General features: G+C 45.4%; 1 protein-coding gene across 1 annotated transcript in view; it reads left to right on the top strand.

The window, feature by feature from the left end:
• The window catches only part of LOC137415305 (tripartite motif-containing protein 14-like), a 40,087-nt gene that overhangs the window by 4,155 nt on the left and 23,769 nt on the right, over positions 1–12,163 (top strand). Inside the window, exon 2 of the mRNA XM_078770159.1 lies at positions 943–1,458. Coding sequence (XP_078626285.1) covers positions 982–1,458 — 477 coding nt within the window. The 5' untranslated portion in view covers positions 943–981. The remainder of the gene's footprint in view (positions 1–942; positions 1,459–12,163) is intronic.

The following is a 12,163-nucleotide window of genomic DNA, read 5'->3' as shown; positions in this document are numbered from 1 at the left end:
GGGGGTGGGAGCGGTGGATTGGGGGGTGGGAGGGGTGGATTGGGGGGGTGGGGCAGGGTGGGAGGGGTGGATTGTGGGGTGTGGGGAGGGGTGGATTGGGGGGGGGGGGAGTTGCCTCAGTCTGTCATCATTCTGAGGTCTGCAAAATGAGTTCCAGGTTACTGGAATCGGAGCAATTCATCAGGGGCACAGCCACGCTCCCAGCAATGATGCAATCAGCAGCCTCAGGCTACTCGCGAAATCTATATTATAAAAGGAGCCGTCTGTCTTGTTTGTTTGTTTGTTTGTTTTTTTGTTTTTCATGCTATAACTTGAGAATGAATTAATGGATTTCAAGAAATCCAACTACATGGGATTCGAGTAACTCCCAGGTAACTCCCGGGAAAAAAACTTTCTTTTATGGGTACATGGACACGCGTGTCAAAACTGCAAATGCCAACACGTGATGTTGGTTATCCCTGCACGGAGGGCAGGATCTCCCAGAAATCCTTTGTTTGTTTTTCTTCCCCCATAGATTAGCCATTGCAGCAAAGATTGGTATTTCCATCAGAGAAGCGACGGGTCTTATATTCTAGGAATAATAATAATAACTCAGGAAAATACATTTTATTTTTTGTTCTTAATACAGGAAAATAATACTTTCTTTTGAATCCAAACAACACAAAAACAATGCACAAACATGTCCACACTGTACCATTAATTAACAATTTTATAGTTGAAGTGCCAAACCATATTTTCCCCATTACCCCCAAAGTTTGTGGTTCACGGGGATTTTCACCACCTCGTGAACGACAAGGCATTCCTGTATAGACTTTAACACTGAGTGGGGTATCGTGTTCTATGAACTCTCTTGTTTCTAAGGTAATTGTGCTCCATAGTAATTTACCTGATGTTTCTTACCTTTAAAGTTTTGTTTTTATAACTACCCATCTCGATCTACAGGTTTCAACTCTGCTCCACTTCCTTCTCTGATACAAGAAAATGGCGTCTTCTTCAATGACTGGAGTTTGTGCAGATGAACTTCAATGCATTGTGTGCTTTGAACTGTACGAGGAGCCAATTACTCTGGCATGTGGCCACTCATTTTGTAAAGTCTGCATCGAGCAACACTGGGAAAGCAGGGAAGAGGCCACAGTCTGTGATTGTCCGAACTGCCGTGAGGTATTTCTGATAAAACCAAAATGTCAAAAGAATGTGGCCCTTGCCAAATTGATAGAGCAGATGAAATTGGTGTCAGGAGTAAACGAAGAGAAGATGAAATTGGTGCCAGGAGTAAACGAAGAGAAGATGAAATTGACGTCAGTCGTAAACGTGGAGGAGCGAAGATGCACCAATCATGGCAAGCCAATACAACTCTATTGCAAGGATGATGAAAGCTTTATGTGTGTGATGTGCATAGTTGGACAACATAAGAACCATGAAGTTGTTCCTGTGGAGATTGTTCATGATGAACTCAAGGCAAGTAAATAAATGAAAAGTTTGTTTGTTCATATAAATTATATCCGTATGAATTTATCTCCAAGAATATAAAATCTATTCTCAAAGGAAGTTAAAAGAACAAAATGCCAAAATATATGACTGATAAATTGCAAGTTGTGTAATCATGAAAATTTCTCATAACTCGGAACATTCCTCACAAGTGGAGGTTATTTTATAGAAAGACTACGTTCTTATGATACTGTTACGGATCTCAGTCGTCGGCCTCTTTCCCTTACCAAGGGGGGCTATCTCCCTGTCTGATACTGACTGACGTGAGTCCTGAAGTTGCACAGCTCCCGCCGGAGAGGCAGGGCGCAACCTCGTTCGCGACCGCGGACAGATGTTAATTGCCGAGCGGTTTAGCAACCGCGGCACGAACCATTAACAGAGACTAAACCCGATCCTGAAACGTTGGCCAAAATCGCGCCACAGGTGTCCAATGGGGAAATCACAAAGACGAACGGATGTGAAGAAGAAGAAGGCAAAAATAGGAAGAACAAATATGATTTATTATTAATTATATACAAGACCAAAAATAACCAAGGAGTAGGAAGGATCAGAAAATAAAGACAGAAGAGGCAGACACAGTGCAATTCTACTTACCTATACAAGCTTACTTAAACCCCAGGACAACATAGAAGACGGACGACAGTCAGACTTACACGGGGATGATGACAGGAATGGCAGGAGGTGGATGGCTGGACGGATGAGGAGGTGGGACCACCGGGCTGGACGGTTCAGCTGGATGCAGGAGAACGGCCCGGGCCGGGAGTGAGCAACTGCCGACTCTCCTCAAAAACAACGCTGCCGTCAACGCTCAAGCTGCGGTGGTTCAAAGCTGCGGTGGTTCCAAGCTGCGGTGGTTCAAAGCTGCGGTGGTTCAAAGCTGCGGTGGTTCAAAGCTGCGGTGGTTCAGCTCCACGCTGCTGCTCCTCCTCCACTGATGGACTTGAACTCAACTGGTGGACTGCGGTACTCAACAACTCTCTGACGCATCTCCGCTGGACTCCTCCTGGGGGGGGGGGGGGGGGGTTGCGTGACGGGTTATATATGCCACACCCTCGAACCTTCGCGAACCTCCCCGATCGTTCTTTCTCCGCCCTCTCAAGCCAAACCCCTTGATGTTCGATTGGTCGGCAAGGGCTGGTTCACTCCTCCTTCCGATGACGAGGGCGGAGACACGCCTTTCTTCTCCGAACCGACCGCGTGTTCAATGGAGGCAAAGGCGCTGACAATCAGCCAAAGCCGTAGTGGCGAATGCAGTTGGCAATAGAGGCTTTGAGGGAATTGAAAGGGGATCTATCTTATTTGAATTCGGTGCAATGGAGTGTCAACTAATGGGAAACAGAGCCTTAAGCTACTACACATAATAAGGAGATAACTATTTAAAAGGATATATGATTTGCTATGTGCATGTAATGGAGTAACTATGAGGACGACCTTTGACCTTTACACGACGGAGGGTGATATTTACAACAATTACAAATCCACAACAATACTTTCCCGGACACTGCTGTAGATCAATTGGTTGTAGAATGAGCGAAGTATCAAAAACAAGTCTTTTAAATTGAACAACTGACAGAAAAGGTGGTTATTGATTTTACAGGTAAAAAGGTAGGCTTGAGAGCTCACCAAATTAACAATTTTGTGCTGAGATTGTTCATGGCCCTGGGCCGAAGGATATACAGTCACGTGAAAAAGTAAGTACACCCCATGTAAAGTTTAGACTTTTTCAACATATTTCAACATACAGCTATTTGATCTTCATTTCAACAATATTGATAGATAAAGGTGATATAATACAACAAATATCATGAAACATTTACATTTTGTAGTCCATTGTATAATTTAAATAAACATAAATGCAAATTTCTCATGTGGAAAAAGTAAGTACACCCTTGGCTCCATTAGGTGGTATTGCCCCCTTTGGCAGAAACAACCTCAAGTAGGCGTTTCTTATAACTGTCTACCAGTCTCTGACATCGACTGGTAGAAATTTTTGCCCACTCCTCCATGCAGAATTCTTTCAGCTGAGCGATGTTTGAGGGGTTTCTTGCATGTACAGCTCGTTTCAAATCCGCCCACAACATCTCGATGGGATTTAGATCCGGGCTTTGACTTGGCCATTCCAGAACCCTCCATTTCTTTCTTTTCAGCCATTCCTTGGTGGATTTACTGGTATGTTTAGGGTCATTGTCATGTTGCAAGGTCCAACTTCGGTTGAGCTTCAACTTTCCGACAGATGGCCTCACATTATCCTCATTCACCCTAGAGGGTGGTGGAAATATTATGGTTTGGGGCAGCTTTGCTGCATCAGGGCCTGGGCAGGAATATTCCACTATGAATTCTTCATTGTACCAGAGCGCTGGTACAATGAAGAATTCATAGTGGAATATTCCTGCCCAGGCCCTGATGCAGCAAAGCTGCCCCAAACCATAATATTTCCACCACCATGCTTTACAGTTGGTATCAGGTTCTTGTGGTCTAATGCTGTCTTTGGTTTTGCCAAACATGTCTTCTGGTACTGTGGCCAAATAGATCTACCATTGACTCATCTGTCCACAGCACATTGTTCCAGAAGTGCTAGTTTTTGCCGAGGTGTTCATTGGCAAACTTTAGTCTTGCCCTGATGTTCTTTCTGGACAGCAAAGGTTTCCTCCTGGCACACCTCCCATGTAGATCAAATTTGTGCAGCCTCTTTCTCATGGTAGACTCGTGCACTTTGACATCAACAGTGGCAAGAGCTGCCTGTAGGTCTCTTGATGACATTCTGGGGTTCTTCGATACTTCTTTCAGCATCTTGTGGTCTGCTCTCGGGCTGAACTTGCTGGGGCGGCCTGGCCTGAACAAGTTGGCAGTTGTTTGGAATCTTCTCCACTCGGAGATGATCTTCCGGACAGTCGAATGATTGATTTCAAATTGTTTGGAGATCTTTTTAAGTCCCTTCCCAGACTCGTAGGCATCTATAACCTTCTTTCTGAAGGCCGCAGAGAGCTCTTTTGATCTAGGCATGGTGACGCCACACACTTCAACAACAAAGAGCAAACCAAACTAAATATCTGAGGTTTAAATAAGACAGGTTCCTCCAAGATCCTCTCTAAAGATGTTCTAATCATTTGCACCTGCGCTGGTGCACCTGATTCTAATTTTAGGTATTTGAAGTAGTGATAAATGTAGGGGTGTACTTACTTTTTCCACATGCGAAATTTGCATTTATGTTTATTTAAATTATACAATGGACTACAAAATGTAAATGTGTCGTGATATTTGTTATATTATATCACCTTTATCTATCAATATTGTTGAAATGAAGATCAAATAGCTGTATGTTGAAATATGTTGAAAAAGTCAAAACTTTACATGGGGTGTACTTACTTTTTCACGTGACTGTAGACCCAAATCTCTGAAAAATCTTGGAGATGAAATGTCAAGCTTTGCTCAAGAATAATGTGTGTGAACAGCATTTTGAGATGTTGAATAAAGGGAAGTGTGTGTTAATATAATATACAGGTATAAACCACTTTAGCATCCCAGGTATATTAATGAAAACCACACAAAACAACCTGTTGTTGTTAAACTTCATATGGCACCACCTTTCGAGGCCATTTTTCCCCGCAGAGTGGGGGTTGGCCTTTTTCGGGCACCGTGGTCCCCTTTTTGAAGCAATATTTTATGGCCGGATGCCCTTCCTGCCACCAACCCTGTAAGTCACCTCTTCCAACACACAGGGAATTACTAGTAAACTGGTACTCAATTTGCCGACCTCAGTAGGATGACAGGCTGAGTCAGCCCCCCTGGTGTTAATTCAGCGATGACCAGGATTCAAACCCAGGATCCAAGGATCCCAAGCCGGCACCCAAACCGCTAAGCCAACACCAGGCTATTGTTAAACTTCATATAAAAGGATAAAATAATACTTCCAGTTATAGCAATTACCAAGCAGTAATGTTCAGGCCTAATTTTATTATCCATCACTGGGTGTTTGTTTTCTTGTGCTCTTTCACCTACCTCATTCTCATCCACCCTCTGAAAAAATGTCTACTTCTCCCTTCGTTGACCTCCACACCCCTTCTGACCTCACTGACTACTACAACCACACTCTCTCCTCCTGCCTTGACCAGCTTGCGCCTATAAAAACCAAAACAGTTTCTTTCACCCATTCTGCTCCCTGGTTTACCCCTGAACTCCGCCTGATGAAAACTCGTGCTCGCCAACTTGAAAGACTCCGCAATAAAACAGGTCTCACAATTCACTCCCAAGCCTACAAGGACCACCTACAACACTGCAAAGATGCCCTCTCCCACGCCCGCTCCGCCTACTACTCTCAAATTATCCACTCTGGCTCCGGAAACCCAAAAGCACTCTTCTCTACAAAAAACAAACTCCTCAGCCCCCTGGACACCACCACCCAGTCATTCACAGTAGACAACTGCATCTCCTTCCTTTCATTCTTCCAAATAAAAATTGACAACATCTACAGCAGCTTAACCACCACCGTACCTTCTCCCCCTCAAACCACCTGCCCCCCCCCCCTTATCCTGCCAACCCCTGTCTCAGTTCTCCCCAGTCTCCCCTACTGACCTCTCTGAACTCCTCATAAGAATGAAAACTGCCACCTGCACTCTTGGCCCCATCCCCTCCAGCTTTGTCAAGGCCTCCCTTCCTGCTCTCTCTCCACTTATCACTGCAACAATAAACTCCTCCCTGTCTACAGGCATCGTCCCACCATCCCTCAAAATTGCTGCTGTTACCCCCATTCTGAAAAAACCTGGACTCAACCCTGACACCCTAAACAACTTCAGACCCATCTCCAACCTACCCTTTCTGTCAAAAGTTTTGGAACGTGCTGTGGCCACTCAACTAAAACATCACCTCTCTGCCAATAACCTGTATGAAACATTCCAATCCGGATTCCGCTCCAGCCACAGTACTGAAACTGCTCTCCTCAAAATCACCAACGACCTTCTCCTCTCCTCTGACGCTGGCAACCTCAACATTCTCATCCTCCTCGACCTTAGCGCCGCCTTTGACACCATCGATCACACCATCCTCCTCACCCGACTTGAAACCACCTTTGACATTACCGGCACTGCCCTCTCTTGGATCAAATCGTACCTCTCCGACAGACGCCAGTTCATCTCCATCAATAACTGCAAATCCCCCACTGCTCCCCTCCCCCAAGGTGTCCCCCAAGGTTCAGTTCTTGGCCCCCTCCTCTTCATCCTGTACCTGTCCCCCCTTGGTCACTTAATCCGCCGTCATGGTCTCCAATTCCACTGCTTCGCTGATGACATCCAGCTTTTCATCTCCACCAAGTCCATCTCCACCGCCACCCACTCTATCCTGACAAACTGCATCACTGAAATAAAATCCTGGCTTCAAATCAACTTCCTCAAACTTAACTATGATAAATCTGAAATAATCATCATTGGCCCAAAAACGCTCACCAAATCCACCCATAACTTTGCCCTCATCATCGATGGTTTCCCAGTATCCACCTCCCCTCACATCCGGAATCTTGGCATCATCTTTGACCAAACCCTCTCCTTCGACAAATACACTAAACAGATCACAAAGATAGCCTTCTTTCACCTGAAAAACGTCGCCCGTCCCCGTCCATCCCTCTCCTCCACGGCTGCAGAAACCCTCATCCACGCCTTCATCACCTCCCGTCTGGGCTACTGCAACAGCCTCCTCTTTGGTTCACCCTCAATAATCACCAATAAACTCCAATACATTCAGAACTCCGCTGCCCGTCTACTCACCCATTCCCGGACCCATGATCACATCACCCCCGTCCTTTACAAGCTTCACTGGCTCCCCATCCCCCAGAGAATCCAGTACAAAATCCTCCTCTTGACCTACAAAGCCCTGCATAACCTGGCCCCATCCTACCTGACTGACCTCCTCTCCAGACACACTCCCACCCGCAACCTCCGCTCTGCTGGTACCAACCTCTTGACCCCCCCCCCCCCCATGCGGACCAAATTCAGATCCTGGGGGGACAGGGCCTTCTCCATCGCTGCTCCCACCCTCTGGAACTCACTACCTCACACCATCAGAGACTCCTCCTCACTCACCACATTCAAAACATCACTCAAGACCCACCTTTTCAACACTGCATTCAACATTTAACCCACAGCATTTAACCCCTGACTATCTCTTCTCCTTCTCCTTCCTTTAGCTTTGATTATTTACCTATTGATTTTTGTCTTTTTGCACTTGTTTTTTGTACTCTGTCAAAGCGCCTTTGGGCTTCTTGAAAAGCGCTATATAAAATAAATGTATTATTATTATTTACTTCCTTGCATCACAATGTTCACATTCATACTGAGTCTCGGCCAATGGTAGTCTTATCCTGGTTTCAAAGATCTTCAATAATATTTATGATGACACGACAATCAGACTTTAAAAAATTACTGGACTTGCCAAAAGCATGAAGCAACAAATTATTTTGAGTTTTTTTTAATGATCTCATTTTTATATTCTGTTCAAAGAGGACCAGCATTTTAATCATGGAAACTCCTTTAACAAACTATGATGTAACTGGAAACCAAAGTTGAATTGTTCTCCACAATCAAAATGGCTGTTTGAAATGTGCAATGACATTGACAAGGACACAAGTCTACAAATGAACACAGACAGGTTTTTACATTGACAGAAAGGGCCTTAATAATCCAACATTGCAGTTGAAATCAAAACCCTCCTTTTCTCTCATGGCCTGATCTCAAACCATCAGTTTGGTTTCTAACCCCAATCAATCATCCTGGACCTCCATCTGCTGCTCTTCCAACAATGGATTGAGGCTCTGAATTTTAGAAAAGAGATCAATTCTGTATATCCTGGACATGGCTCAAGCATTTATCCAAATCTGGTATTGTGTCTTCCTCTCTTCCACTTTCATAGTCATGCCTCGGTCTCAATGGGATCCTCTCCCAGGTGAGAATCTAAGGCCCCAAACCAGTCTCAGGTTAAAATTTTGCTTTTAACTCTACCCTCTGCAGCACCACTCATCCTCCAGAAAGGCAGGCATCAGCCTCTTCCCTCTCTGAAGATGTGTGAAAAAAGAAGAAGCTGGAGCAGCACTTGGAATTGTAAACCCTAGTGAATGTCAGTCTCACTTCGTCTCTTTAAAAGGACCATCTGGGAAAACCAATCCATTCCATTTAAGCAACACTTGCAATTCAGGTCTTCAAACGTGTTAACATCTCCATTATCCACAATCCCTCCTGGACCAACTAAATATCTGAGTTGGCTTGCAAAGCCATTGCCTCATTGGGAATTCTCCATCATGCAAAGACAAATTGTAATTTTTAACAACCCACAAGGCTTACAGTTGCAGCCCAATGGAGTATTGCTTTCCTTCTGGGCTCATGTTCCTATTTCACACCTTTTCAACTTGAATCCATGGATATCGAGGCCTTCAAAAGCAGTGGAATCTCCTTCAGCAATGCGGCATCCCTGGGCCTGTTACTCCTGCATCGCTGACAGCTTGGTTGGCTCTCTATCTTCTCCTGTGTCCTTGCTAGCCTTTCACCCTCTCCCCTTTTAATGTTCTGTCTCCTCACCCTTCAACCCCCCATAGGGTTCTGCCACGAACTCACTTCTTGTGAAACTCCCAAAATCCAGACTCACTGCTCACATCCATCAAGGAATGACTTAACACGACAGAGAATGCCCGATCTGTGGTTGCTTTTGCAAACCAACTTTGTAACATATTCAACCGAAGAGATGTCAGAAGATAGACACTGAATCTCGAAGACACTCAGTGGTTGAACATGGAAATATGTGGGTTTATGTAATGGTCCTTCTGGTGTGAGACTGAGAGAAATGCCAGGAAGGCAAGGTGTGATCCATTTTGTTTGTCCAACCATTACAAATCGTGAGGCAGTGATGCAGCTGCTATATCTGTCTGTCTGCAGGATACAGTGCTGTACTATATAATGTGGAGTCATTTGTGCAATTGCTGGAAGCAAATAAGCCAGGTGTGATAGCTTTCTTGAATGCAGCAGTTAGTGAGCTTGACAAGTCGAACAGGATGCTACTTCATATTGATTATCGAAAATATGTCCAAGCCATGTTGTATCGACATGTATCTTGACGATTTGTTTCAGATTCAAGCCTTCTTACCAGTTCTAATTGCGAAGCAAAATCGTTTGCAAAGTTGAATGACACAGAATCCAAAATGATGATCCATGATTAGGTTCTTTGAAAAGACAAAAGACTTTCCATCTTTATCGATAATGCTCGACATGATTTTGCTTGCAATGGAAGTGCGCTTACCGAAACTACACACACTGTTTTGATGAAACTTGCCCACAACCTTCATCACTCATGATGTACAAAAGTTTGTTCACCGCATTAAAAAATATCATGGTCTCTGGGGGGTTTGAGTGATTGTTGCTCTTGATGCAGGTGAGCTTGAGGACCCGCGGTCTTATTTTTGCTTGGCTCATGGGGGCGATCCCCAAAATGTTGGGCATAGAAATTTTTTGACCCCGGTAGTAATTCTTGCGAAAAATGCCAGGGGTATGGAAAAGGCCTCTTTATATGGTATGTGCCATGTGGCAAAGTACAGAAAAGAAGGGACATTTCATAGCTTGTAGAAAATGTCAAAGAATAGAAAAGAAGGCACTGCCCTCTCTCCACCTCACCCCCAGGAATACCTTTGGCTACGGCTTCCCCTTCGCTCCCACCTTTTGTTCACGTGTGTTGTACCGTCCACCAAACAGTGATGACTCCATCTACATCTCGCTGTCTGATAATACGGGCCAACTTCTATTTACCCATCCCAACTCTCTCTTCCTCATATGTGGTGATTTCAATTGTCACCATGCCAGTTGGCTGGATGGGGGTACCTCTCACCAGCCATGGCTCTTCAGCAAAGGACTTCTGTGACTCACTGGGACTGACGCAATCTGTCAATTTCCCGACCCGGATCTCAGTCAACGGAGCATCGTCTCTTCTGGACTTGGTTATGACTAACTTCCCTGAAAATGTCTGCTGCTCCAATCGGCTCATCTGATCATGTGCTTGTTAAAGTGGACATCTCTCTGACCATTCTCAGAGAGCCTCCTCAGCCTCCTCAGCGTCGTCGAGTCTGGCACTTCACTCAGGCCAACTGGCACGGTCTTCAAGCAGCCATCAATCATCTGGACTGGTCTCGCATCTCTACCGCCTCTGACATCAACTCATCCTGGGAATTCTTCCAAAGTAAATTGCTCTCTCTCATGCACAGATTTATCCCATCTTGTCTTCAGTTGTCATACCCTTCCTCCCGTCCATGGTACACGAATCTTGTGGTGAGGCTATTGCCCAGAAACAACTTGCTTTTGTCTCCTGGAAAGCAAATCCAATGGAAGGAAATCTCATTTCCTTTCACAAAGCCCGAAACAAGTGTGTGTCCACCCTCAGGAGAGCCAGGAAACAATATCTCTCCGTTCTCAGGACCGAACTCTCTTATCTGTCTCCCTCTTCCAAATCCTGGTGGCGTCTGGTCAAATCTGTTTCTGGTGTTTGTTCCCCCTCCATCCCTTCCCTCACCTCAAACGGCCACACGGCTGACTCCGCATGTGGAAAAGCTGAATGCCTCAACTCTGTGTTTGCCTTGAAATCTTGTGTCCCAAACCCATCCCTCTCTGCACCCACCGTACCCAGTCGAACCCAGCTGCTCCTGGACTCTGTGTCCTTTCCTCCTGACAAGGTGGAAAAGTTTCTGTCGACCCTCGACTCTGATTCTGCAACTGGACCTGACGGCATCAGCCCACAGGTCCTAAAATCCTGTTCTTCCGCTCTTTCACTCCCTCTCTCTGTTCTCTTCACCCTCTCTTTTGCTCAAGGTCATCTGACATCTGCTTGGAAATCTGCCAACATCACCGCTTTGCACATAAAGGTGCAAAAACAGATCCCAGCAACTACAGACCAATCAGCCTTCTCCCAATTATCAGCAAAGTCATGGAATCCATCATTGCTTCAGATATGAAATCTTTCCTCTTCTCCAATGGCTTGATCTCTGATCATCAATTTGGTTTCAGACCTGGACACTCTACTCTGGACATGCTGCTTCTGCTTTCTCAACAATGGATGGAGGTCCTCAATGCCAAACAGGAAATTAGAGCTGTCTCCCTTGACATATCACGTGCCTTCGATACGGTCTGGCACCCCGCTCTGCTCACCAAACCCTCCTCCTTTGGTATCCATCGAAATCTCCACGCATGGCTTGTGGACTTCCTCTCTGGTCATAGTCAATGTGTGGCCCTGAATGGGTTTCTCTCATCTCCTCTTCCTGTTCAGGCTGGAGTTCCCCAAGGCAGTGTTCTGGGCCCTGTGCTTTTTCTGGTCTTCATCAATGATCTCTCTGACTCTCTTGAAAATCCTCTCTATCTCTTTGCTGATGACTCTACTCTCTGTCGCTCCATTCTTCATCCCTCAGATCGGCAGTCTGCAGCCTCCTCACTCTCTGCAGACCTGGACAAAATCACAGACTGGGCAAACAAGTGGAACATGTCTTTCAATCCTGACAAATCTCACACTCTTACGATGTCTCTCCGAAAAGACCGACTGGACAACCCTCCCATCCACTTTCTGAATAATCCTCTCCAAGAAGTTCTGTCACTCAAGCTTTTGGGTCTCACTATCTGCCATGATCTTTCCTGGGAAAACCACATTTCAAATCTGGCCTCCA

The sequence above is a fragment of the Myxine glutinosa genome, chromosome 1 (assembly GCF_964187855.1).
Source record: "Myxine glutinosa chromosome 1, kmMyxGlut1.1, whole genome shotgun sequence".
NCBI lineage: Eukaryota > Metazoa > Chordata > Myxini > Myxiniformes > Myxinidae > Myxine > Myxine glutinosa.
This window is presented reverse-complemented; position numbering and strand designations above follow the sequence as displayed.